At 44.6% G+C, this 27,961-nt stretch overlaps 1 protein-coding gene across 12 annotated transcripts; it reads left to right on the forward strand.

Moving 5' to 3' along the window:
* The first annotated feature begins 41 nt into the window (after window positions 1–41).
* COPS7B (COP9 signalosome subunit 7B) lies at window positions 42–27,837 on the forward strand. 12 transcript variants are annotated; one of them, XR_008523110.2, is made up of 10 exons: window positions 4,758–4,918; window positions 6,938–7,115; window positions 9,790–9,865; window positions 12,310–12,398; window positions 15,169–15,371; window positions 17,922–18,027; window positions 19,212–19,318; window positions 19,982–20,100; window positions 20,214–20,281; window positions 26,606–26,742. XR_008523110.2 is itself a non-coding variant. In XM_024243201.3 (7 exons), exons 2-7 carry the CDS (start codon window positions 6,954–6,956, stop codon window positions 26,762–26,764), a joined length of 795 nt encoding a protein of 264 aa, XP_024098969.1. In that variant the 5' UTR covers window positions 47–258; window positions 6,938–6,953; the 3' UTR covers window positions 26,765–27,837. The 12 variants fall into 12 exon arrangements, 6 of the variants coding, with proteins under 6 accessions (XP_024098971.1, XP_054405957.1, XP_024098969.1 ...); XR_008523109.2 differs by having other exon boundaries at window positions 19,212–20,100; XR_008523108.2 differs by having other exon boundaries at window positions 19,982–20,281.
* Window positions 27,838–27,961: the final 124 nt, after the last annotated feature.

A 27,961-nucleotide genomic window follows, 5' to 3' on the forward strand; every position in this document is an offset into this window, starting at 1 on the left:
GGGGACCACAGACCCCAGCGCACCACAAAGAGGCCCGGGGACTACAAATCCCAGCATCCCCTGCACTCGGTTCCTCTGTAACTTAGACTCCAGTGTGCCGCGCAGTGTGCGCAAATTCGCAAACCCGCCCGCTGAGTTGGTCGTTTCGGAATCCCGAGACTTGAAACCCAGCGGGAAGACCCTTCTCACCCTCAAAAGATGACAGCCCGCAGAGAGTTAACTTCTGTTTACATGGAACTCAGACATCTGCAAATCATGGTAAGGCTGCAAACAACAAACAAAAACACTGATTAAACCGTGAAAGAGAACAAAATGACTTCTTCAAATCGTGCTTGTTTGTTGGTCTGAGGCGCCTTGTACATGTATTTCAGGGGTTTTTGCTGTATTCCTGCTTTGGACCGGGAGAGCTATGGATTGTATACTCAGAATATCAAAACATAAAGGGACTTTGCTAATCTACCCCCTGTTGTTACGTATGAGGAAATTGAGGCCCAGAGAGGCGAAGGGATTGGCCACAGATCACAGCAAGTTCGGGCAGAGTTAGAGTTCAGCCCTAAGTCGGCTGACTTGCAGTCTGGACTCTTTGCACCACACTAAGGAGGTGATATTTTTAGCAGCATGGCAATGTGAATTATTCTCCTTGAACAGTTTTCCTATCCAGTGTTGAAACACCCAGAATTAGGTAGCATTTATTTGGTGGATTTCTTGCAAGTGAGGGAGTGTGGTATTTATTTATTTTCAGCCTAGGTAGGATTTGGTGTTTTGTTTTTTGCCACTCAAGGTGACATTTAATGTGATTTCAGGAAGTAGGTAAAATTACAGTGTGAGCCACGGTTTCCTTGGAAACCTCCTCTGTCCTTCTCTTGGCCTTCCTTCCTCTGCCTGTCCCCACTTTCACCCATCTGGGAACTCACCCAATTTTTTCTTCCATGTAATTCAACAAATATCTTTTCAGCCTGTTATTTGTCAGGCACTGAGTGGGTAAAAGGTGAAGGACGTGGTCACTGCCACCAGGAAGATAAACATATATTTAGGGAAATAAGGAGACTCCACTGAGATTCAAGATGGAGTGTGATAAAATGGCATAAAGAAATGACATCAGAATGCTAAGGAGGCCCTGATGAAAAAGGTTCATTGCAGCTGGCAAAACTTTAATGGAGAAGGTGGCATTTGAACTTGAATTTTTTTTCCATGTTAAAAATTTTTTTTTTTTTTGTTAATGAGGTGTAACATACAGTATGGGAACAATTTTCACATAGGTATACACCCTTGTTGCCACTACCCAAATCAAGATATAGAACATTTCTAGCACACCTAGTGCTCCTTCCCAATCAGTATTACATCCTTACATATTGAGATAATCTCTTCTGACTGTATCACCATAGATCAGTTTTGTCTGTTCTTGAATTCCAGTTAAATGTAATAATACAGTATGTACAGCATGTGTCTGGCTTTTTTACTTTATCAGTATTTTTGTGAAATTCATCCATGTCGTGTGTAGCCTTTTAATTGCTGAATAGTATTCTGTTGTATGTATATACCACAATTTATCTTTTCCACTGTTGGCGGGCATTTGGGTTGTTATTTTTTGGACTATTATTAGCAAAGCTGTAGTGAACATCCTTACATGTTTCTTTTTGTAGACACTTGCACACATTTCTAGGATAGGAATTGCTAGTGTGTAGGGAGGGTATGCACATGATCAGTGATAGTATACATTGCCAGTTTTTCAAAATGATTGTACCAATTTACGCCTTTGCCAGCAATATGAGAGAGTTCTAGGTGCCTCTTATCCTTGTCAACACAGGAGTTTTGTTGTCAGTCTTCTTAATTGTAGCCGTTCTGGCTGAATGTGGTATCCCATTAAGGTATTTATTTACATTTTTCCTGATGTTGAGCACCTTTCAATATGCTTGTTGGCTAGTTGAATGTCCTCTTTCGTGAAGTGCCTGTTCTTTTCCCAACTTTTAAAAATTGGGCTGTCTTCTTATTGATTTGTAGTTCTTTACAGTCTGGATATGGAGTTCTTTGATATATGCTTTGCAGATACCTTTTCCAAGGTGTGGCTTGTATTTTCACTCTCTTACTGATGTCTTTTGAAACAATTATATTTTTGAGGGATGGGGTCTCTGCTGTGTTGCCCAGGCTGGAATGCAGTGGCTATTCACAGGCACCAGTATTGCCCACTACAACCTTGAACTCCTGGGATCAAGTGATCCTCCTGCCTCCGCCTCGCAAATAGCTATAGTAAGACTATAGGTGTACTCCACTGCATCTGACAAGCAGAAATTCTTAATTTTAACATAGTGCAATAGTTCCGTGTTTTCTATTATGGTTAGTGTTTTTTGCATTGGATTTCAGAAATCTTTGCTTTTAGAGTTGGCAGGTTTTTTACAGGCTGATATAAGAGCATTCCAAAAAAGAGCAAGCGAGCATAGGCTTGGTGTCTGAGAGGGAATGTATAAGTTGTGCCGGGCATGGGAGATTGGACTGTGAAGGGGGTGGGGTGCGACAAAGCTGGAGTTAGGAGGGAGGCACACTTTGAAGGGCTTTCAGTGCAGCCATTGCCTGGGCGTGGTGGCTTACGCCTGTAATCTCAGCACTCTGGGAGCCAAAGTGGGAGGATCACTTGAGATCAGGGAAGACCAGTTTGAGCAACATAGCAGGACCCCATCTTTAAAAAAAAAAAAAGGAATAAATTTGCCGGATGTGGTGGCACGCACCTGTAGTCCTAGCTACTTGGGAGGTAGAGGTGGTAGGATCCCTTGAGCCCAGAAGTTCAAGGCTGAGGTGAGCTATGATAGTGCCACTGCACTCCAGCCGGGGTGACAGAGTAAGACTCCGTCTCTTATGGGAAAAAAACCAAAATACTAAATCCAAATTGCAGCCATGGAGTCTGGACATTGTTCTAGAGGAAGTAGAGGCATTGCTGGACTTTCTACGAAGTCAAACTAAACTCACTTGTCTTCCTTTCACTCTCATATTTGTCCCTCCTCTTCCATAGCCCTGTTCACTTAACACCAGCTCCAGACAGCTCTGGCCTCCCAGCACAGAATCCTGGGTGTTCTGCTCCCTCCCTTTCCTTGTATTCAACTCATCACCAAGTCTTATAGATTCTATAGTCTAAATGTCTCCAATGTCTATAGTCTAAGTGTCCCTTCTTTTTCATCCCCAGTTGCCACTACATTTGTTTTTGTTTGTATTTTTGAGATGCAGTCTCAGTCTGTCGCCCAGGCTGGAGTGCAGTGGCGCAATTTTGGCTCGCTGCAACCTCCGCCTCCTGGGTTCAAGCGATTCTCATGCCTCAGCCTCCAGAGTAGCTGAGATTAGTAGTGCATCACCATGCCCAGCTAGTTTTTGTATTTTTAGTAGAGACAGAGTTTCGCCATGTGGCCCATGCTGGTCTCGAACTCCTGACCTCAGGTGATCTGCCCACCTTGGCCTTCCAAAGTGCTGGGATTACAGGCGTGAGCCACCGCGCCTGGCAACACAATCTCTTATCTAGAATAAATCAGTCACCTCACTGGAGGTTTTTCCTGCCTCCAATTGTCTCCACATCCAATCCATTCCTATAGCACCTAGCATGATCACTCTAACAAGGCAATTATTCATACCTCTCCTTAGCTTAAAAAGCCTAAGTAATTCGCCAGTACCTGGCATGTGGATTCCAAGACCCTTGATGACCTGACTCCAGCTCTGTACCCCTCATTTCTCACTTTTGAAAACCCTGGGGTCAAACCACTCTGGGTTTATTTTTGACATCAGTATATGCTGCACAGTGCGAGCCTCTGTAACAACGGGCACTACCCCCCTTTTTTTTTCCCCTTTTTGCCTGTTTTTTTCTTCCCCAGCCTCTTCTGTGCTTCCAGAGTGTTGTCATATCTTCCCCATAGCATTTAACACATTGGAGCTTTTGAGGGTAAGAGCTTTGTTTTATCTTCATATAACTTTTCAGGACATAATAGGTGCTAAAGAAATGTTTTTGAATAAATGAATGAATTGGTTGATGCTAGGCTCCTTCGCATTTGTCCTGTCTCATTTCTGCATTCTAACGCACGATAGGGAAATAGGGCTGTTTTTCTCTCTCATTTTCAAGACCTGAAAGACTGTGGTGCATACAGGAATCAGCTTAAGTGTTCAATTATGTGGCATTTCTTAGCCATCTTCCCAGGGGAGTTGGTAAGGACCAGATGCAACGCTATCAATGACATTTTGGTCATAGAACCATTGTTGGCTTAACCCATCTCTTGCTTGTTTTAAAACATTTTCTGAATAGAGGTCAAGAACATCGTCTTCGGCCTCAGATAGCCTGGGTTTGACAAAGATAGCAAGCTTTGTCACTTTCTGACTTTTGGACTTAGTTAACTCACCTGAAAAATGGGAACAATAATACAAGCCACAGCTATGAGAATTCAACGAGATAATGCATGTACAGCACCTGGCACATGGTAAAACGCTCAATAAGTGGTACTTAGTAGGCTTAATGTATCTCCGTGCCCAGGGGTAGCGCAGTAGCCATGGGGAGCTCCTGAGAGAGAAAGCACAGCCTAAGGAGAGGATTTGGGGCCCGGGATGGCGATGGCGACGGCTGGGCTGCAGTACCGTCTAGGCCGCATTCCTCTCCTTGGGCCCCTAGCCACCCCCTCCCCGCCTGGTTCCCGGGCTGCAGACTCTTCCCCGCCCCCTCGCCCCCACTTCCCCACCGGAGGTCGAAGGCTGTAAACGCGGCGGGTGGAACCTTGTGTGGGCGGAACGCTAGTGCAGCGGTGGGAGGCTTCCGGGGGAGCTGCACGGGCGACGGGTCGGCGGAGACAGAAAAGCGCCGGACGCCGGGGTGATCATGGACGCTTGACAACCTGCGGGCAGGCGCCGGGAGGCCGAGCCAGCGACTAAGAGGACCGAGAGGTGGCGTGGACAGGTAGGAGCTAGCAAGAGGGTGGGCCGAGCGGGGCCGGCGCTCCAGGCTTGGCCAGATGATCCGGCTTAGAGCCCGCTGCCAAGGAAGCCCGCGGCCGTGCCCGCCCCGCCCCCGCCTTGGGGAGCGCGTCCCGCGGCTCCTCACTCCACGCCTGCGGCCCTGCTTGGAGCATACCGCCCGCCGTGAGGTCTGCTGCAGCTTGCGACCCTCAGCTTCAGGGCTGTGGCTGCCTTCGCTCTCCCATCCCCAAAGGCTGCTCGTTTGCCCCACTCCAGTCCATCCAAATAGCGCCCTCCCCTGACGGGAATTTATCTCTGCTCTGTGCCTAGCCTCTGGCCCTCCTACTCCAGAAGAAAGCGACTGTCTCCGTCTCTTTACATTCTCTGCGCCCACAGGCTTTGCTCCTTAAGCCGAGATCTTTTGAAGGGACAGAAGTTTCTCTCCATTTCCCTACCCCCTCTCCACCCCCACCTCCTAACATTCAGACTCTTTGCAGAGATCCCCATCTGTCTCTTCACAGGAGTCCTCTTGGAAGGGCCTTTTCGCTCATCCCCTCTTGACCGTCACCGACCCTCATTTCTTCCCTACTCCTTCCCTTCTTCCTCGTATCCTCTCCCCTTCTCTTTTCCCTTTCCCTTCCGTCCTCAAACCCGTTGTTCCCCAGCACTTCACTGTTTTTCCTGTGTCTGGCCGGACCTTCTTAGGTAACCCTAAGTGAGGCGACATACTTGTTTCTCTAATACTGTGAAAGGGCAACTATTGTGTGTGCCTGCCAACACAAAACTTAGTTCCTTTTGCACCAAACTGTTCTTCAAATTGTTCTTTGCTGCACTCTACTATACCGTCTTGCGTTCATTTTGTCATGCTGCTCTAATATGTATCATTCTTGGAGGAGAAATCTTACCTGGAACTCCTGTACACTCAGCGTGTAATTAGATTACACAATTGAGGGACCCTCTTGTACTTAATGTCTTCGGAGCGCTGATACAATATTTTCACTGTTTTCCCAAATCTTTTTATCGTTTTCTTGAGTTTTTTTTTTTTTTTTAACACATTCTGAAGTCCCATTTGGTTAAAATGTCGTATCAGGAGGAGGCCGAATACAGGGATTTTCCCCCATGGTCTTACACAGCATGCATGTTCTTAGTTTGAATATATCGCTGCTTTTCTTTCAAAATGATGTCTCCCTTTACCTGTGCTTACCTGACTTGATTAAATGAGACATCTTTCTTGTCTGGTTTTTTGTTTTCTATCTGTCTGGCTGTAGATTGGATTCTGATGACACAGTGGGAGCTGTAACTGATTGCTTTTGCTTACATCTGGTGCCTCTGTGTATAGGCAGTATCCTCCATTTCTTAACCAGAATGTATAAACGAGGTGGATATAAAACAGCTGCTGAGAAACTCACGTGTTTTTCTTTAGGTCCTGGTCAGGTTTAAGGACTTAGAAGATGTTGCCTTTGGAGGAGGGACAGGTGGAAGTGAAATGACTTTTACAAAGTGTGTTTCAAACACCAGAATTTAGGACAAGATCCTTTTAACTCCAGGTTGAACTCCACCCATCTCATAAGGTGGTCATTGCATCCATCTGGACTCAGGAACTTTTTTTTTTTTTTTTTTTTAAGGCAGTCTTGCTCTGTTGCCCAGGCTGGAGTGCAGTGGCACGATCTTGGCTCACTGCAACCTCCACCTCCTGGGTTCAAGCAATTCTCGTGCTACAGCCTCCCAAGTAACTGGGACTGCAGGTATCTGCCACCAGCCTGGCTAATTTTTGTATTTTTAGTAGAGATGGGGTTTCGCCATGTTGCCCATGCTGGTCTCGAACTCCTCACCTCAGGTGATCCACCTGCCTTAGCCTCCCAAAGTGCTGGGATTACAGGCATGAGTCACTGCGCTTGTCCTGTTTTTTCTTTATCAACACTATAAAATTAAAGTATTCTGGTGTTTGATTCAGCACTAAATAGGCACAGACTTTGCAAAGGAGAAGGAAGAATGACTGACACAATTTTCTTTTGGACAGATTTCAAGGCCAGAGAATGGCAGGGGAACAGAAACCCTCAAGTAATCTCCTGGAGCAGTTTATTTTACTAGCCAAAGGTACCAGTGGCTCAGCCCTCACTGCTCTCATAAGCCAGGTCTTAGAGGCTCCTGGAGTGTATGTCTTTGGAGAACTTCTGGAGCTGGCCAACGTGCAGGAGGTAAGAACGGTTTGCAAACAATTTCTCTTTGTTCTAAGACTCTCTGTAATTCTCCAGGTTTCCAAAGAATTTCAGTGCTGAAGTGTTGTGAACCTGTGAGGTACCCTATTGTGAGACGGATGGGAATTGGTGGGGCAGAGGAAGAGACTGAGAGAATGTCCTTGGCTCCTTTTATCCAGTATTTTTATCTTACCTTGGGTAAAATTAGATTGTTGCTAATAGTAATCTAAAAGATAGTAAAAAAGTCAAATTGATCCTGATAAATTAGAAAAGTAGTGCTGTAAGCATGGGCTGATGTTTAATAGGAGTAGATTCATGCATTCTTAGGGACCAGAAACCTCCAGTGCAATATTGATAAGGAAGATTGGTCAGGGACACACAGCAGAAACATACTGCTATTGAACATAAGATGGACATGAATAGGAGTGTATTGTTCTTGAGGAAAAGGGCAGTGTTGTGCTGAATGTGTTAGATGTGTTAGATATGACATGAAAAGCCAGGACATAGTTCATTTTACTTGTTTGCGTGCTTGTTATTAAAACCTTGGATATCCAGTTTTGGTCATTATGCCTCAAAAATGATAAGATCCATTGAACAGAAGGAACAAAGAGATGTAAAGCAATCTATACTTCTCAACTTCTACTTCCCAATTTGAACATTTTTATTTATTTATATTTATTCACTTATGGAGAAAAGTCTGTGAGCATCTTTATTTTGTGGGGTGGTGGGTGGTACTCAGGAGCTTTTGGCGGATTGGTGGGGCAGGTCCCCTTCCTCTTCATCCTCACAGGCTTCTGGCTGTGCAGGCTGGTGCTGGCCCTGTGGAAGGCTGCCATGCATAGATATGGGTGGTGGTACTTCTTGTGGAGCATGTGCTGGATGCTGTTGAGAGTTCTTGGTGGTGGCGATTTGCATATAGGAGGTGGTTTGCTTTTGTTGGGCAGTTTATCACCTTCATGACCACCACAACACCTTTGCTGTTGGCTCCACACAGTCAATTTAACAGGAGTTTCAGTGATTCAGTTAGTTGTAACCAAAGGAGTTGCCGGCCTTCAGTTTATTGGATTCAGTGCTGTGTGTCCGCCTATTCCTCTTGATGGGGAAACTGGAGCAGTTCCCTACAGCCCAGCCATTTCAGGTTCCCAATTATGGCTCCTCTACCTGTGATGTTCAGAGATGAGAAGAGCCACTTTGACTTTTTCATTGTAAATTTTTATTTAATGTCAGCCTTGCTTGCCAAACTATAAACTCTGTGAGGAGGTCTGTAGTGCTCACCATTGTTTCTTTAGAGCTGAATACATAGGCTGACACACAGTAGGCTTTCAATAAAAATTTAATTTGCTAGAAGTGGAAAATGAGTTTTATGAAGAAAATTTCAGAAAACTGAGTTCGTTTTTCAACACAAGAGATGACCAAGGGGTAATATGTTCCTTCAGGTTCATGAACAGCCTGCACGAATATGCCAAGTAGTTGTTTTGTAACTGTGGAAGATTGGCTAAGAGGAGATGGAGGGAAAGTAAAGCCGGAAAGACCTTATTGATTTAGGCCAGTGGGAGAAGTGTTGGAGTATCTGCTCTGGAGAAAATATTCTTTTCTGTCTAGTTTTGTTAATTATGTTTCTGAAAAGTGGGGGCTAGATTGGATGGTCTTTACCAGGTTACTTCCCCTTCTGATTTCAGGGACTTCAGGAGGTTTGTGGGAACCTGAGAAAGTAGCCTGAGGTATTAGGGTGCTGGAGTTCTCCATAGGGTGCTTAGCAGACCACCTTTATCTCCCCATACATTATGTTTTTCCGTGTGTGAGCTGAGAATAAGCTGGTTGCCTTTCAGTGATCTGAAATTATAGATGCATTTCTTGGAAGCTTTATTTTTTTAATGGCTAAAATTGAGTAGTATCGCTATTGCTGTCTGTAGACTACCACTTGCTATTCCTGTTTAGTTTACTGGGCTTGGTAAGTTGGAAGGGTTACAGGAGCATGTTTGTGATTAAAACAACAACAACAACAACAACAACAACAACCAGTTTACGTAATTGACAGCAGAGAAGTTCCAGGCAGAACAGTGGCTCTTCCGTTTTTCTTCTACACGTGGCTTTTTGCCATCAGCATCAGTGAAGAGTAAGTAATTTTAATGAACATTTTGATTTGGGGCAGACTGATACCCTGGTTTTCTGTTCCAGCCTGGCTTTCTGTCATACCTTATGATGTGCTGGTCTCTCCCAGGGTTCATAGTCCACGTGTAGTCCTGAAACTTGGAACCAACCCTGAGCTTTGTTCACTTTGGGTTGGTGGTGGCTCATGCCATACCTACCAAGCTGGTATGTAGATAGGGCTGCTCCAATCTTTGTTTTAATGCAAACAGAATCTTGAGAAGATTTGAACTCCTTCCAATGCTTAATGCTTTGTATGTGTGTGTGAGAGAAAAGCAGTTCGTTGGGCATGCTGTGTAGAAAGTAAAACATTCCTGAGGGAGAGAAATTAAATTTGGGGCTTTAATAATCTTGTTTATTTTTTCCCGAAGAATCAGAGTTGGTAGAGACCCCAGGGGCCAAGTAATCAAATAGTACAGAATAAATAGCCATGGCATCTTTGACACATGCTCACCCATCCTCTGTTTGAACACTACAGTGATTGGTAGACAGTTTGGTCTGTGGTGAACTTTTTTTTCCTCCTCAGCTTGCGGAAGGAGCTAATGCTGCTTATTTGCAGTTGTTGAACCTGTTTGCCTATGGGACATACCCAGATTACATAGGTGAGTTGGTGAAGATCCTTCAAAAGACTTGTGTTAATTGTGTTGCTCAGTTTGGAAGACCATCAAGGTTTGAGATATAAAGCATGGGGTAGTGGGGAGACTTCTTGACCTGGCTGCCTCCCATTTTGCTGTGCCTGGTGGGTGACCTCACAAAGGGAATGTTCCTTCTCACCTTTTATGTTCTGTGGGTCAAATGGGGCCTGTGTGTGCTCATCCACAAATGTAGCCCTTGTTTGTTTTCCAGATGAGATTCTTGAGGACTGGTGTTTGTAGGGCTCTTGGAGTGCTGTGAAGTGCAGAATACCCACCTGTAGAATATTTCAACATTTTAAATATTATCAAAATAATACCAGTATATTGAAGAAAATTTGGAAAACAGATTTTTTAAAAGTCACTCATAGGCTGGGCGCGGTGGCTCATGCCTGTAATCCCAGCACTTTGGGAGGCTGAGGCAGGCAGATCACTTGAGGTGAGGAGTTTTACACCAGCCTGGCCAACATGGTGAAACCCTGTCTCTACTAAAAATACAAAAATTAGCTGGGCGTGGTGGTGGGCACCTGTAATCCCAACCACTCTGGAGGCTGAGGCAGCAGAATTGCTTGAACCTGAGAGATAAGAGATTGTAGTAAGCTGAGATCGCACCACTGTACTCCAGCCTGGGCAACAGAGCGAGACTCTGTCAAACAAATAAATAAATAAATGTCACTCATACGTTGCTCAGACATTTGGATGCTGGACTTTTTTGTGCCCCATATGTTTGTGTTTTGTATTACATAGGTAGAACTATGTATACAATTTTATGTCTTGCTTGTTTCTTCCTGCTTACATTTATCCATATTTTAAGTCTTTGTAATATTTTTAATATTTCATAATTTACTTAGCTCATTTGCTGTTGTAGGGCATTTGGGTCATTTTAAATTATAATCTTAAATATTAGATTGAGGTATTTGTATGTCCAAACACTAACTTACCTTCTACCCAAACCATTTTTTTCTGGCTTTCCTACCTTTTTTAATGGTATGACAGTAGCCTGATACTCAGGGCCTTCTCTGCGATATCCCTGACTTCTTCTTTCTCCCTGGTCACTTCTACTTTGTGCTGCTGTCAGACTGGACAGTTTGCCACTTCCTGGTATACCACATTTTTTTCTGACCTTCCCTTTGTTCCAGGGAATGTGTTCTGTTTTTCTGTCCTCGCTTACTAAAGAGGCAGCATTGCACAGACTCTGTTACCAGAATGCCTGTAGCCAGTCTGGCTCCACTTCTACTAGTTGTGTGTTTGTTGACAAATGAAGTAACCTTATGCAGCTCAGTTTCCTCGTCTGTAAAGTGGGAGTAAAATACAAGCCCATTATTCCTTCCCTGTACTCCTCGAAGTTAGATGTTTCAGAGTTTAAAATTTTTGGGACTTGGAAAAGGTAATATGATGCGCATACCTTTTTATGTAACATTCCTAGAGGAATGTGGAAACAAGTGAGATAAAAAGCCTGTCTCTGTTCAGGTCAGAAATTCCCACCAGGTGAATTTCAGCACCATGCTTAAGAAAAAAAAATCATTTTGGATTTAGTTTTTTGGAATCCAGAATTATGGTTAAGGAATTGAGGACACTTGGAATCTTGTGGGGTTGTTGTGAAGATGAACTGGATGTGTATATGTACGTGTGGATCTATGCAATCCACAAGACGTAAAGCTTGCTATTTATGTTAGCTGCTGCAGCTGCTGCCCTTGCTGTTATTATCATTTATGGTTATTATTGAAATTTTGCCTCTTTCTCAAGGCTCAACTCAAACTCCATCTCTTCCATGAATTCTTTCTTTTTATCTCCTGTACTTCCCAAATGAAACTGCTCTCTTTCCCTCTCCCCCTCCCCTTTCATCTCTTTCTCTTACCCCTACCTCCTCCCCATCCCTCTCCTCCTCTCTTCTGGTAGCTTGTACCTTTCGTCTGGTAGTTCTGCCTTGGATTTGTAGCTATTGAAACATCTGATTGTAAGACTGAGGATAAGTCCAGGGCCATGAAGTTGCACACCTCCAGGTGGTTGGTGGCCCTGGAGTTGTGCCATGCAGCAGCCCTGGCAAAGCCCATCTTATTCATCCTTGATTCTTCTCAGGACAGAGCATTGCACACAGCAGATGTTCGATGAAGATATGTTTAATTTAATTGGATATCACAAGGGTCACAAATAGTACTCCATTAAGATAATTGCCACATCATTTTGCTTGTTTGCTTTTTAGGAGACTAAACTCTGTGTTTGTAGAAACTGAGTCTTCTTTGGAAGTACATAGTCTTCCAAAGAAGACAGGAATATTTGCCAAATGAATAAGTGCGACGTCATGATAGTGATTCAGTAGTAGATTTGGTTTGGGGAGTTGGTGAGCTTATTCCATAAAAGAAATCCTAATTTTATTTTGTGTCTTGATTTTTGTGGTGGGTGGGACTGAGCAGCCAACAAGGAGAGCCTGCCAGAACTGAGCACAGCTCAGCAGAACAAGCTGAAGCATCTTACCATCGTGAGCTTGGCATCAAGAATGAAGGTATGGTACTGAGCCTTCTCTTGTCTTCCTCCTCACCCCAAGTCAGCTGTCTCATTGACATCAATGAAGGAAGTCCCAGCTGCACATAGGAGAGTCACATCATCAATGCGTAAAATTTGCTTGACAGAGGAAAAGATAAAATGGTGTAGAAAAGTACTCCCCATTCCATACAGGAAAAGTATGCCCAGAAGTGACTGACTCAGCAGGTCTCAGTCCTGGCATGCTGTGGTGCCGCATGTGGCATGATCATTTTGCCATATTAAGGGGAGACTGCTGTTAAAGATATACATTTTTCAAATAGCAAGGCATCTCAAGGCAAGTTAACAACTTCATCTGTCGCTCAGTACACAGTGAACTATGCGCATGCTGGAGGAAAAACTTGCTATGTTGGACTTGCTAGATTTTTTTTTTTTGAGACGGAGTCTCACTCTGTCGCCCAGGCTGGAATGCAGTGGTGTGATCTCAGCTCACTGCAACCTCTGCCTCCCAGATTCGAGCGATTCCCGTACTCAGCCCCGAGTAGCTGAGATTACAGGCATGGACTATCCCGCTTGGCTAATTTTTTTTTTTTTTTTGAGACAGAGTGTTGCTCTGTTGCCTGCGCTGGAGTGCAGTGGCGCAACCTGGGCTTACTGCAGCCTCCACCTCCCAGGTTCAAGTGATTCTCATGCCTCAGCCTCCCGAGTAGCTGGAATTACAGGCACCTGCCACCATGCCCATAATTTTTATATTTTTTAGTAGAGTCAGGGTTTCACCATGTTGGCCAGGCTGGTCTTGAACTCCTGACCTCAGGTGATCCACCCACCTCAGCTTCTCAAAGTGCTGGGATTACAAGCGTGAGCCACCGCGCCCAGCCTAGATTTTAAATATACTGCCTTTCTCTGGGATTTTCAAGGTTTATTACACTAATTGGAATTTTTGCCTCATATGCTAACTTTAGACCCTAACTTTGTATAAGATACCAACCACTCCACTATACCTCTAAGTCCTCTCCCACAGTTGATTTAGAAGAAGCTTTGCAGCCAGCTGCTCACAGCCATTAGTAATGAAGGTCCAGATTTAGTTAATTTATAGTTGGTTTTGGCTCTCTGCCTGATCCCAGCCTAAGTTTTTGTCGGATTATGCCTTTAAAAAAATTTGGTTTTAGCATTTCCCCTCCCTGATTGAGCTTCAGAGAAAAATATTACTTTTCTTTCTTTCTTTCTTTCCTTTCTTTCCTTCCTTCTTTTCTTTTTCTTTTCTTTCTTCCAGATTTTTGCTCTTATTGCCCAGGCTGGAGTGCAGTGGTGTGATCTTGGCTCACTGCAACCCCTGCGTCCTGGGTTCAGGCAATTCTCCTGCCTCAGTCTCCCGAGTAGCTGGGATTACAGGTGCCTGCCACCATGCCTGGCTAATTTTGTATTTTTAGTAGAGACAGGGTTTCTCCATATTGGCCAGGCTGGTCTCAAACTCCTGACCTCAGGTGATACACCTGCCTCGGCCTCCCAAAGTACTGGGATTACAGGCATGAGCCACCGTGCCTGGCCTTTTTAACTTAAAAAAATTTTTTAAAATTGAGACAAGGGTCTCACCATGTTGCCTAGGCTGGTCTCAAACCCCTGACTTCAAGTGATCCTCCCATCTCAGCCTCCCAAAGTGTTGGGATTACAGGTGTGAGCCACTGCACTTGGTCTGTTTTGTTCTTGGATTGCAATTTCAGTTGCCGAAATCATTTTATCTGATCTAATGGCACATTTCTGATTCTCAGCCTAGCATTTCAGGTGGGAGGCCTATTTTTTTGGGAAATGAGGACCTGACCTTTTTTCTTGTCCTGATTCTGGACTTCTCAAGTGTAGTAAAGAAGTAGCAGTGACCCTTTTCCTCATTTCTGCAACCTGTCATTGTAAGTCCACCCACCGCCCATGGATATCATGCTTTAGCCATAGAAAACCCTTCTAGGTATATTTGCTCTTTTCTCTGTGTATATCTTCCTTGTGTCTGTTTCTACAGATTTGATCACTGTGTTAATTTCCAAACTAGTAGTGATGTGGCAGAGGATTTGCAGAAAACTGGAGTTTTGGAGTCATGCAGAATGTTGGTACAGCCCAATAAAGAACTATTGTTGGGGAATTCATATTGGTTGTAAGTGTCTGAGAAAACAGATACAAACTTCAGGATGACATCTGAGCTGGCAGTACCCATTGGCCATGTATAGGTAGATGTGCTGGCCTGCAAGTTTTTTTTTGTTTGTTTTTGCACTCTGCTGGGCAAGTAGCCAGTTCTTTCCAGTGCCTGGGATCTGTTGGAGATGTATGGTGATCTAGCAAAGTCTGAAAGCTTCCAGAAGGTGGAAGAGTGGCATATACTCAGTAGTTCCCTTTGTCTCCACTGGTCCAAGTTTTTAGGATCTCTACAAGTGTGCTGCAGCATGTGAAATCTGAACAAGTGTGCTGCAGCATGTGAAATCTGAACAAGTGTGCTGCAGCATGTGAAATCTGAACAAGTGTGCTGCAGCATGTGAAATCTGAACAAGTGTGCTGCAGCATGTGAAATCTGAAGGCTGGGTGAAGCCAAGGAGGCAGAGAACCAGGAGGTTGCTTTCTTAGATGTTGCTGGGTCTTCTAGGTCTCATGGTTCATTTATCCACCTCTTGTTGCCCTAGCTATTAATAATTACCACTAGCCTGCGTTTCCCGAGCCTAGAGGCAGCTGTTGGCTATGGGAGTAATACCTGCATTTTCGCTAATGCTTGCCAGATGGTTTTTATAATGATCACATGGCCTTACCCACAGTGTATCCCCTACTCCGTGTTGCTGAAAGATCTGGAGATGCGGAATCTCCGGGAACTAGAAGACCTCATCATTGAGGCTGTCTACACTGACATCATCCAGGGCAAGCTGGACCAGCGAAACCAGCTGCTGGAAGTGGATTTCTGCATTGGCCGTGACATCCGAAAGAAGGATATCAATAATATTGTCAAGACCCTGCATGAATGGTGAGGCTAAAGGGAGGAGGGGGATATCTAGCATGTCTTTTGTGCCTCTCCTTGCAAAAATGTGATTTCCTGGTGTCAGCTGAGGGTTTGGGGTGGGCCTGTAGCTACCTGGGAGCTGGGGCTTAGTGAGCCAGAGAGTGGGGCTACATTTGTGATCACAGCTGTGTGATAACAGGAGTCATTTCAGGCCTCCTGGTGCCTTGGTTGTAAAATAGTTCTTGCCTTAAATGCAACTGGGAGCTATTTAAAAGTGGGCTATAAAATGCCCAGGGTTAGCAGGTGGAGCCTATGTGTCCTAGCTGTGTGAGGCTAGTCCTGCCCTTTCCAAACTCACACTCAAAGTTTGACCAAACTCAGGAAGGCTAGTGTTTGTAAGATTCTTTGTTTGTTTTTATTATTTTTTCTATCCCTGTTGAAGTTAACATGTTTATAAGATTCTTTGGATAAAAGAACTTATGTTCAAAATCAGTAACATATTGGGCTAATGTTTGTAAAACACCATGAGGGACATGGAAGACAAGGAGTGGGTCATTTTAACTTGGAATACAGACTCATACGAGGAATATTTGATAACTATATTCTGGTATATAAAAAGCATTGGGATATTTGTGTTTTCTCTGTTTTAATGGAATTTGATATTTGCAAGAGCTGTCACACATTCTACGGGGATTCACTGTGGAGTGATTTAAATTATTTGGGGCTTATAAAACCAGATGGACTGATTGGAGAAGTTTTAGCTCAGTTTTGAAGGAAGGCCAGGGTTAGAGTATACCTGGAGGTGAGGAGAGTGTGTTCCCAGGCAGGCACGTGGCATGTTGGAAGCCATGAAGCAGAGCCGGTGAGCTTTGTGCACAGGTTCGGGAGAGAGAGAGAATCTCTGCTCATCCCCGAGAGAAGCATATCCAGAGAGGAGCAGTGCCACTTTGACTCCTTGGGGCCTGATGTCCCCTGAGTTTCCCTCACTTCAGCTACTCTTACACCCCAGGACATGTGTTGCTCACACCTTACCCCAAGTTCTGTCCCAAGTGTAGCCCCAAATACCTTTTCTATACAACATCTGACACAAGCGGAAGTTTTCAATAGGTTACAAAACTTAGAATAAATAAGAAATAAGCTTAGAAATACCCCAACACAAAAATGGTCTGGCACACAAAATCTAGTTTCTGAACCTGCCAAAGTTGGCTGTCCTACTCTGTTTTTGAGATGGCTGACACAGCTTTTTATGTCCATAGTCTGGTTTCCTGTTTTTAAGCCCCCAATATGTTTGACACAGAGATGCCAGACTTAACTGGTTACCACGGGATGTTTACTAGTAGAGACTCTTACAACTCATGTTTAGGCGTTGGAGGTAGATTGAAACAAAATTGATAGGCTGAGGGATACCACATATATAGCAAAATGCTCACACTGTTGGATCTTAAGGGTATGGGGATATTCATTGTAGTCTTTCAACTTTTTTGTTTTTTAAAAAATTAATAGTGGGGAAAATAAAATAGGAGGAGGGGTATGGCAATTAGGAAGTAACTTAAACTTCTGAGAAAAGGAAGAATCTTCAAAATAGGATGCTTTTAGAAAATCTTTTTTTTTTTTTTTTTTTTGAGACAGAGTTTTGCTCTTGTTGCCCAGGCTGGAGTGCAATAGCGCGATCTCAGCTCACCACAACCTCCACCTCCCAGGTTCAAGCGATTCTCCTGCCTCAGCCTCCCTAGTAACTGGGATTACAGGCATGTGCCACCATGCCCGGCTAATTTTGTATTTTTAGTAGAGATGGGGTTTCTCCATGTTGGTCAGGCTGGTCTTGAACTTCTGGTCTCAAGTGATCCACCTTCCTCGGCCTCCCAAATTGCTGGGATTACAGGCATGAGCCACTGTGCCTGGCCTAGAACATCTTTTTTTTCTGTTGAGAAAAAGATTACTCAGTGACATCTACAAAATCTATTCTACCTTCTTTTTTTTTTTTTTTTTTGAGGCGGAGTTTTACTCTGTCACCCAGGCTGGAGTGCAATTGCCTGGTCTCAGCTCACTGCAACCTCCGCCTCCCGGGTTCAAGCGATTCTCCCGCCTCAGCCTCCCAAGTAGCTGGGATTACAGGCACCTGCCGCCACACCCGGCTAATTTTTGTATTTTTAGTAGAGATGGGGTTTCACTGTGTTGGCCAGGCTGGTCTCGAACTCCTGACCTGGTGATTCACCCACCTCGGCCTCCCAAAGAGCTGGGATTACAGATGGGAGCCACTGCACCCAGCCTGTCCTACCTTCCTTAATCGTATGTGCTACAAAACCATCTTCCATGAGATACAAAGTTGAAAATCAAAGCTGTATTCTAAGAAACTAGCCCCAGACTACCATATTTGTCCCCTAATGTCCTGCATTATGTATTTAGAAGTGTTTGTCTTTGGGAAGGAATGAACGGGCAAGAGATGTGGCAGAGGAAGTTTTAAAGGAGGTCCCTGTAAGATACTGGGGAGAGCTATTGGGGAAGAATATTTCGGAGCCTGGAAGAGACTTCCCAGGCCATTCTGCAGCTCAGGGCTGGTTTTCTCCATTGTAGGTGTGATGGCTGTGAAGCAGTTCTGCTGGGCATCGAGCAGCAAGTTCTGAGAGCCAACCAGTACAAAGAGAACCACAACCGAACTCAACAGCAGGTAGAAGCAGAGGTAAGGAAGGAAAGGAACGTTTGTTTCTCTCTCCAGGGCATACCTGTTTATTCATTTGCAGCGTTTGTGTTTTTGTTTTGCGAATCTTGGTGTAGATGAAACAAGCAGTCACCAACAAGTGGGCCTGGGCTAGGTGCTGGGGTACAGGGATGAGTGTGACACGGCTCCTGCTCGTGTCAGGGTGTTCTCTCTCTTTTTTCTGATTCCTGGTCAGCATAGGGTGATTGATCAGGCTTGGAGAACAGAGAATGTTGTAGTTTCAGCATACATGTACTTGGCAGCTGTAGAGCAAAAGAAAATGAGTTTGGGGATGGATCTTAAAAATGGATAGAAGGATGGTGGTAAGTTACCAGGTGGAGTGGAGGGAGGGGTACAGCTGGGCAGGGGCATGTGGGGCTTTAAGGCCCTGGGAATGTTCTGCTTCTTAAGTTGTGGTGGGCACATAGTTTCATTTTATTGTTTTTCTGTGAACTGTACATATATATTATATATGTGTAAAATGCATGACGTTTCATACGGAAAGAAGAAAGGGATAAAATTTGGCAGATGAGCTGCAAGTGAAGTTAAGAGGATGTAAGTGTGGTTTTAGTGACACCTGGTTGTTGAAGAAACTTGTAGCTTCTTGGACAGATGTAGGCCCCAGCCTTTGCGTTATGAGCATTTGTGTACCCGTAACCTGACACATGAAGTGACCTCACTTCAGAATTTATTTGGAGCCCTGAAGATCAGAAGCACTGATTTTCTTTAGCATTGGAAGTTCTTTTCTAGTGTGGATGGGGTTTGAAGTATTAATGATGCTTAATGAATTTTGAAAATCAGGTGTCTAAGAGTGTGGCAGAGTGGGACCCATAATTCCAGCTAAGAAGCATAAGAGATGAGTAGATGGTGCCTTTCAAAGGGGGATTTGTGAAATTTGGAGTGATTCTCTATACTGTTATATGCACTCTTTGAAAATAAAACCTGTATCCTATTTATAAGATGAGCTTCTTGTCTCATGCCTAACCCATAGTAGGTACTCAAATATTGAACTGAATATTTCTGGCACACCATAAAAGTGTGTCAGTGGACTGCTGAACTCTGCTTTTCATGAACTTGAGCTAATTTTTTTGAATACACACACATACCACCCTATATACATATACTCTGTGGATGTTCAATTCATAGACCATGTTTAATTCTACTAGCCAAGGAAGTATGAAGCTGGGTGCAGTGGTTCACACCTGTAATCCCAACACTTTGAGAGACCAAGGAGGAAGTATTGCTTGAGTCCAGGAGTTCGAGACCACCCTGGGTAAGGAAGTATGAACTATATTTAACATTAGTCCAAAGCAAAGACAATTAGGAAAATAAGCCTGCTGCTTTTCTAATAAGCTGTGCAACCACCCTCTTGATGATGGTAGCCTTTTCTCTGACTTGGGATTGAGGTCTGAACAAAGTAGGAAGGGCTAACCACTTTCTCCTTTCTGTTTATTCTTCTCTATAAATCAAACTCTGTACAAAATGAGGTTGGGAGGCTAACCACTCTACCTGATCTTTGGTATCAAGGTCATTAACAAAGATGAATGATACTTGTTTTAGAATTTTGAACTGTTCAAGTTTATTTTCATGATAAATAGCATCAGACAAAAGAAAGGCGGGTGTGCACAGAGCTATTGTAGACTCTTGGCTAAAGTTTGAGGCACACCGTGTAGTTACACAACAGTGTAGACTCTAAATTTTCGTTATTTAAACAGAGGGTGGGTGTGTGCACTAGCAGAGCCTGGTGCTGCCAGCAGGTGGCGGTAAGGATTTAAGTTTGAGAAAAAGAAATCTGAGGAAAAGGCCAAGGTCACCTCCACCACCAATTAAAACAATCTATCGACGTAATAATCTTTTAGAAAATCTGAACCAGACCAATATAGTCTGTTCCCTGAGCATGGCCAAAGCTTAGGGCCTTGTCATTTTTTCCATTTAGCAAATGCATGATCTGGCTGCTAAGTGTTGAAGGCTGCTTGCCACCTACTTGAGGGACACAGAAGATACTCACCAAATAGCTACTGACTTGAAAGGAAAAGAAATCTACAAAGAATCAGGGTGATTCTGTCGTATTCTGTTTGTATTTATGCCTCTGTTACCCTTGGCCTAACTTTTAAAAGCCAATTTTGTCAACTGATTGGTGATCTTTTCTTTATTTGTCCTTAAATTAGATTGCTTGTTTTCAGAGGGAAAAACATGATGTCCCCCTCCTGAATCTTATAACAACAGCTTTCTTCTGGTGAGTTGTAGCTTTAAGAGCCCTCCTTCTTAATGAAGTCAGCCCTATCACAGATTGCCAAAGAATATTCTCTCCATTTAGGCTTTTGTGGAAATAACCCATATTAGTTCCTAATTCCAGCATACCTGGGAGACCATTATGAGCTGTTTCATTATTTCTGAGGAAGCACTGTGGTGGGGAGGTAATACTTAGAGCATTACAAAGCACTTTCACATTTAAATTTGATTTTGGAAAGTATTTTCTTTTTGAGACAGAGTCTCACTCTGTCACTCAGGCTGGAGTGCATGGAGTGCAGTGGTGCAAACACAGCTTGCTGCATCCTCAACCTCCTGGGCTCAAGCAGTCTTTTCCACCTCAGCCTCCCAAGTTGCTAGGACTACAGGTGTATGCTACCACACCTGGCTGATTTTTTTTTCTTTCTTTCTTTTTTTTTTTTTTTTTTTAGGGAGAACTGGGTTTTGCTGTATTATTCAGGCTAGTCTTGAGCGCCTAACCTCAAGCTATCCTCCCACCTCTGGCTCCCTCTTTGTTGGGATTACAGGCGTGAGCTTTTCTTTTTTTCTTTTTGAGTTGGAATTTCACTCTGTTGTCTAGGCTGGAGTGCAGTGGCTCACTACTGCAACCTCCGCCTCCTGGGTTCAAGCAATTCTCGTGCTTTAGCCTCCTGAGTAGCTGGGATTACAGGCGCCTGCCACCACGCCCAGCTAATTTTTGTATTTTCAGTAGAGACAGGGTTTCGCAATGTTGGCCAGGTTGTTCTTGACCTTCTGACCTCAAGTGATCCGCCTGCCTCGGCCTCCCAAAGTGCTGAGATTACAGTCCTGAGCCACCGCACCCGGCCTCATTTTTCTTTATATTTGCATGTGCCTATGTCTGATGTTAGGTGGAATGTTAATTTATAACTATTGCTACATTTACAAAGTAGGCTATGTTCCAGTCATGGAGGTCGTAAAGTGTAACTGGACAAAGTAAGCTCTGTTTTCCATTATGTAGAAAATCCCCTAGGAGTTAGTGACAATCGTGAGGTTTATACAATGCACCAAAAGTATGCTTCCTGGTACCTCTTGGAGAGGGACTGTCTCCATCACCCAGTTCTCTTTTTCTTTGTAGCACTTTTCCAGTTGTGCACTGCGTTTCCTCTCGTCTGCCTTTGCTTTGCCCCTCAACTGAAGGAAGGTTTCTTGCCCCAGAAAGCTCTTTCTCCTTTTGCCTAAATATTTAAGGTCTCTGATGGAGCTAGGCTGCATTTTTGCTAGCAGTGCAATCTTACTTGAAAATTTCTGAGGTTCATGTTTTGAGGAGCCTGTAAGCCAGGCCACTGGAGGAAGAAACTCATAAGGGACTCTACCAAATTTAGGTAAAAAAAGACAAGTCTGTGGTGATGATATTTGTTGTCAGTTGAAGGGTGGCTCTGTGGAAGAGGAATTGGAATTCTTAAGAAAGTCTACAAGACCAGAATGAGTTTAATCGGTTGACCTACCTGGGTGGCCAATTTGGAGTCCTAGAAGGAGCTGTCTATGCTTACAACTGCCCAGCTACTGGAAGAAGCTAGTTGACTTTTAAGATCGCCTTCCACTAGGAGAGTCTGTCAGTGCTTCAGAAGTCTCGTTTGTGAGTTGTGTGTTGTAAATGCAGTGGTAAAGCTGACTTGAGCAAAGTGTCCCTGTAATGGATCCCAGTGTTAGGGCCATGGCCCTGCCCCAGCCCAGGCCGGGCCTTTGTGGAGGATGAAAGGCTCATTTCCTAGGCTTAGAGACACTTGCCCAAGAAGCCCTCTTTTCCTCTGCAGGATGTTTACATTTTGCCTCAAAGTGGTAACGACTGTAGAGGACTTAGATTTGTCAGCAGTCTTATTGGAGGAGTGAGGTGTGTGCATCTGAAAGGAGATGCAGTGGTGTGGGAGGCCATCGAAGAGTGAGAGGCACTGCCAGGCAAGTACAGATTGAAGGGTGGCAGATCAGTGTGGGCTGCAGCAGTCAGGGCAGTTTGTATGGACCAGGTGCTCAACTCTCCAGGCAGGATCAGAGGGGCAACCTGGGGAGGAGCGGTACCCCCCCAGGGTGCATAAACAACAGAAGGGCATAGGGGGAATGACTGCTTCCAAGTGTGGTGTGGGGGACGAGTGTGGCTGAGGTGGCTTGAGTGCAGGGCATGTGTTGAGGAGTGGGAAGGAAGGTACCTGATCTTGGTATTTCAGAACTAGAGAAGAAACCAAGTTTTTCCCTGGGCCATGTCTTATTTCTTTTTATTGCATGTCAGGGTTACTGAGCCCCTAAAAAAGCTGAATGAGAGCAGTTTCTACAGGAGAAAATTGCTTGAGGAAGTAAATAGGCATCTGAATAACAGGGGAAAGTGTTCATGCTTCTGTCTACTTATTTGCTCAAAAACTGTTGACAGGATCTTGAATCTCAAAGGCTTTTAAATAGAAGGGAGTCACCATGAGAGTGGGGCTGCGTTATGGTAGGGAGTGGCAGTACAGAAATGAAGCAGAGGGCAAGCCCTTCTGTGACTGCAGCGTTATGGTAGGGAGTGGCAGTACAGAAATGAAGCAGAGGGCAAGCCCTTCTGTGACTGCAGAAGGATGATGCGCGGGCTCCCTCAGGACCAGAGTGAGAACCATGAGTTCGTGGCTTTGTGAAGGAGAAGCGCTGGAAGTGTTGAGCTTTGAAAAGAAAAAGAGTAAAACAGCAAAGCCTTGGGAGTCAGTTGAACTGGTCAGTTGCTGAGAGGCTGGCAGCGGAGCGTAGCCATTGGTGAATGTGCCACAGGCAGAGTTTGCTCCTTGGCTGGCAGGTCAGGGACTCATCACTCAGCCCAGCCATAGATACTCTGAGTCCAAAGCCGGCCCAAATCACCTTGGGCCACTCCAAAGAGAGAAATAAATGCCGGTTGTCACTTTCTGATAGGCTGATAATGACTTTATGCTACAAAAACACAGGTGAAGCGGATTGAAAATATAACCATTATTTGGGGATTGATTAATGCCTTTTCCTTACTCATGCAGGGATTATGAGACTGTCAGTAAATCTAAGACATGTTAAATAATGTAGAAAACTATTTGTAGTATAAGCTGATTTTTTTTTTTTTTTTTTGAGACGGAGTCTGGATCTGTAGCCCAGGCTGGAGAGCAGTGGCACGATCTTGGCTCACTGCAAGCTCTGCCTCCCGGGTTCACGCCATTCTCCTGCCTCAGCCTCCCGAGTAGCTGGGACTACAGGTGCCCGCCACCTCGCCTGGCTAATTTTTTATATTTTTAGTAGAGACGGGGTTTCACCGTGTTAGCCAGGATGGTCTCGATCTCCTGACCTTGTGATCCGCCTGCCTCGGCCTCCCAAAGTGCTGGGATTACAGGCGTGAGCCACTGTGCCCGGCCTAAGCTGCTTGTTTAGTAAAAATTATTACACAAATAACTTGAGGAAATAAGGCTAAGTGGTGTTTATCAGACAAGATGAAATTAGGAATTTTTTTTGGTTTTGTTTTTTTAATTTTTAAGAAAGCTATTTTGCCAAATGGGAAAGGTAATTATTTGCTTGGAAAGATACCCCATTTTGGAAATACAGTCCTTGAAACAAAAACTTGTTAGTTTTCTAATGTCTTACTTGATTAAAATTTTGTCAGCTTTTGGGGAAACCTTAAAACACATTTCCTCAGGTAATGTTAAATTGCAGGATCTTCTTTGGAAGTTAGAGGTAACTGACATGCAAATAAATAAAGTCATGCTGTTACCTCTTATTATGATTTTAGTTCATTTTCTTCTGGATATTTAGAAAATATATCAAATTGGAGAAGCCTTAGAATGTTATTTGATAAAGCAGTGTTCCCTGAGAAGTCAAATTTCTTAATTTTTCCTCCAATGTCATCAAAATATGCCTTAGCTGGGCATGATAGTATGTGTCTGTAGTCCCAGCTACTTAGGAGGCTGAGGCAGGCAAATTGGTTCATGCCAGAAGTTTGAGGCCAGCCTAGGCAACATAGCAAGATCCCATTGCTATTTTTTAAAAAAAGTCTTAAAGTAAAACAAATAATATTTCTTTTATCAGAGAAAGAGTGATAAGCCATTGACTTGCTCCAGATCATTCACTCACCACCTTGCCAGGTGACTCACTGAATGAGATACACCAAAGTGGCAGTGAGCTGCTGGGAGGGCGCGATGCCTCAGGGTTCTGGGTTCCCAGATTGTGTTTTGTTGTCTGGCAGGACACTGGATAAACCCAGAGTTGACTCCCCTCCCTGTTTATTTTTTATATATATATAAATATATATATATAGAGAGAGAGTATATATTTTTATTTTATATATATATATATTTGTATATTTCCAGGCACTGGGTCTTGCTGTGTCACCCAGGCTGGAGTCAGTGGTATAATCATAGCTCACTGCAGCCTCAAACTCCTGGACGTAAGTGATCCTCCTGCCTCCGCCTCCTGAATAGCTAGGACTATAGGCATGTGCCACCACACCAGGCTAATTGTTTTTTTTCTCTTATTTCCTTTTGTTGTTGTGTTGAGATAAGGTCTTACTTGAATGTCACCTAGGCTGGAGTACAGTGGTGCAGACATGGCTCACTGTAGCCTCTACCTCTTGGGCTTAAGCGATCCTCCTGCCTCAGCCACTTGAGTAGCTGGGACTACAGGTGCATGCCACCATACCTGGCTAAATTTTTTTTTTTTTTTTTTTTTTAGAAAGACAGGGTCCCACTATGTTGCCCAGGCTGGTCTTGAACACCTGCTCTTGAGCAGTCCTCTTTGCTCAGCCTCCCAAAGTGCTAGAAGTATAGGTGTGAGCCACCATGCCCAGCCTGCCCTCTGTAATGACTGTTCCAGCCCACAGTCCTCTGTCACGCTCTCTTCAGAAAGGCTACAGTGTTGATTGAGGTTACAGAAGTTTAGGGCATGGCTTTTCCCCGTGTCTCAAAATAGTGACAACAAAAAACAATTTATGATCTAGTTAAGATGGATTCTGCAGATGATGGCTCTCCTCCAGGAACCCAATTTTTGTCTCACCCTCATAGCATTGTTTTGTCTTTGCATTTGGACTGTCTCTTACTCTCAAGCTCATAATATTCTGACTGTTCAGAACTTTTGACCCTGACAACTTTTCACTATGTAGAAAACTGGCTGGGTGTGGTGGCTCATGCCTGTAATCCCAGCACTTTGGGAGGCCAAGGTAGGAGGGTCAGTTAACCCTGGGAGTTTGAAAACAGCCTGGACAACGTGGTGAAACCTTGTCTCTACAACTAAGTTTTTAAAAATTAGCCAGGCATGGTGGCAAGCGCCTGTGGTCCAAGCTGCTCAGGAGGCTGAGGTGGGAGGATCACTTAAACCTGGGCAGTTGAGGCTGCAGTGAGCTGTGATTGTGCCACTATACTCCATCCTGTACAACAGAGTAAGACTCTGTCTCCAAAAAAAAAAGACTAAAAAAGCTATTACTTATTTCACTGCACAGTTCTTCCCTACCACCACCATCCTCTTCCTGCTGTTTCTTCCTCTCAATGAACTGAGGAGCAAAGGTTTGGAACAGTCACTTTTCAGCAGGCAATATAGCAGTACTGATTCAAATGTAAAATGTAAATCCACTTTGATCTGGAAAGCTCACTTCTAGGAGTATCTTCCATAGATGTTCACAGAAGTATGCAAAGGTAAACATAGAGGGCTGTTCAGAGTAGCACTGAAACCCAACCTAGGAACCAATTCAAAAAACTGGAGAACCTTCCTAATAGAATAGGATTCAGGTGTCACAGAGGATATCTGTTCTGACGTGGTAAAACGTTCAAGAGCTGCTTAAGTATTTTCGAGTCTATACTTTGTTAAGTGAAAGAAAGGTATACTGCACACGGTAGTGTCATAGCATTCTGCCAGTACTTCTATTACATTTTCTTTATTTCTCACTTAGTTGGCTGAAGTTCATCCTCTACTGGTTTATTCAAGAAGGTTCATGGAGCTGTATTCCCAAAGTTTTTATGAAAATATTTGTGGTTTTATAAATGAATAAACAGCGGAGTGTAGAATTCTTGGGTCCCTCTTTCTTTTTCTGAGGACATTTTAATCACAATTTGTTTCACTGTTGGTGTTGTGCCTCTTTGCCAGATGGTCCCCTTCCATTTGTTTCAACCAGGAGAGCATTAGTCCCACGTTTTTGCTTGACTCATTTCCACAAATCTGCTGTGAGTAGCCCAGGCTTGTTTCTGCTCATCTGGATTTCTGAAGAGAATTTCAGGTTTTCTTGCGAGGATTTTAGCTTCCTGTCTGAAGTGAAGACATAGTGAGAGCAAGTTTTGGTGAGCACATACAGGCTGAGCACTCCAATTCTATATCTCCCCACCAGGTTACCAACATCAAGAAGACACTCAAAGCCACCGCATCCTCCTCGGCTCAGGAGATGGAGCAGCAGCTGGCTGAACGGGAGTGTCCCCCTCACGCTGAGCAGAGGCAGCCCACCAAGAAGATGTCCAAAGTGAAAGGTCTGGTCTCCAGCCGCCACTAGGGCCGGCTGGGGCAGCTGGCACTCACCAGGCCTGGGTCAGGTGGGGAGGGGACACCAAGGGCCCATTTCCTCCCCTCTCTACCTGCAGTGAGTTCCAGACCTGCCCGTCCCCTCACCAGCACCTCCCCACCCTGTTGGTACTGTTCCAGAAAAACTGTTACTCCCCCTCACCCACTCCGTCCTTCCCCAGTTGTTCCCTTCAGACTCAGGGGCTCCACCAATGCCATCCCAAAACAGGGTCAGACACTGCCCAGCTTCCCTCCAGGAGGTTCTTGTCTCTGTGTAAGGGCTTGTCTCCCTCCCAGTTTTTCTTTTGCTCCATGTCATTTTGTCAGGCTGGTTATAAGCCGGAGGCAGCTTTAACCAGCCTCCAGGGATGATTGTGAAGGAGGCCCCTCCCCTTGTGAGGAGGGGGCGCTCCTCTCCAGCCCCTCGTACCACAGTCCTCACGATGGTGCAGCGATTTCTAGCCAGGCGTCAGGATGCGCTGCTTTCCCTCTCCTGCCTCATCCCTTGTTGGCAGCTCCAGTTCAGGCCGTGGAGGGACGTGATGCTGGGCTGTGTTTACTAAACCCACGGGTTTTCAGCCTCTTAAGCCCAGCTCCGATCTCCGATTAGTTGGGAGCACTGGGTTGACTAACCTCTGGTATCTGAGCACAGACAGAGGGTGCTGTGGATCTGCTGGGTGGCAGAAATGGTTCCTTCCGGCTTGGCGTTCTCTCCTGGCCACTCTTCCTGCTGCCTCTGACTACTCAGCCTTGTTTTTGGTGTGTAGGCCCCAGCTGCCTACTGGAACTGCCGGCTAATGCTTGCTCTCCCAAGATCTTTAACTCCTGGCTGCACCTGGGTAGGGATGGTGGCACCGATGCCCCTCTGTCTGCTGAAGGACCTGTTGCTGCTTCTGTCTTTTCACCCCTGCTTGGCTGATGACCCAGAGCCCTCTGATGATGGCATTCTCCTGGCAAGAGAAAAAGACTTAACTAGACTTCTGAACTTGAACAGTTTCAGGTTATATTTTAATTTTTTTTTTTTGTACAGGTTCTGATTCTAATACATTTCAACATGCTTTTGTCCCCCCTCGTGTCAATATTTGTTATAGACTAATCGCCGGGGATTTTTCACCTGGTTGGAGGGTGGGGGGGGTGGTGTGTATGTGTGTGTGTGTGTGTGTTTGTGTGTGTAGGTCCTGGACTAATT

The sequence above is a fragment of the Pongo abelii genome, chromosome 11, assembly GCF_028885655.2.
Source record: "Pongo abelii isolate AG06213 chromosome 11, NHGRI_mPonAbe1-v2.0_pri, whole genome shotgun sequence".
Lineage (NCBI taxonomy): Eukaryota > Metazoa > Chordata > Mammalia > Primates > Hominidae > Pongo > Pongo abelii.

Bases quoted from the DNA above. Each gene is read 5' to 3' on its own strand.
- COPS7B (XM_024243201.3), top strand. From the start codon at position 6,954: ATGGCAGGGGAACAGAAACCCTCAAGTAATCTCCTGGAGCAGTTTATT. The intron at 15,372-17,921 runs GTGAGGCTAAAG...TCTCCATTGTAG, and splicing joins GTCAAGACCCTGCATGAATG to GTGTGATGGCTGTGAAGCAG. The intron at 18,028-26,605 runs GTAAGGAAGGAA...TCTCCCCACCAG, and splicing joins AACAGCAGGTAGAAGCAGAG to GTTACCAACATCAAGAAGAC.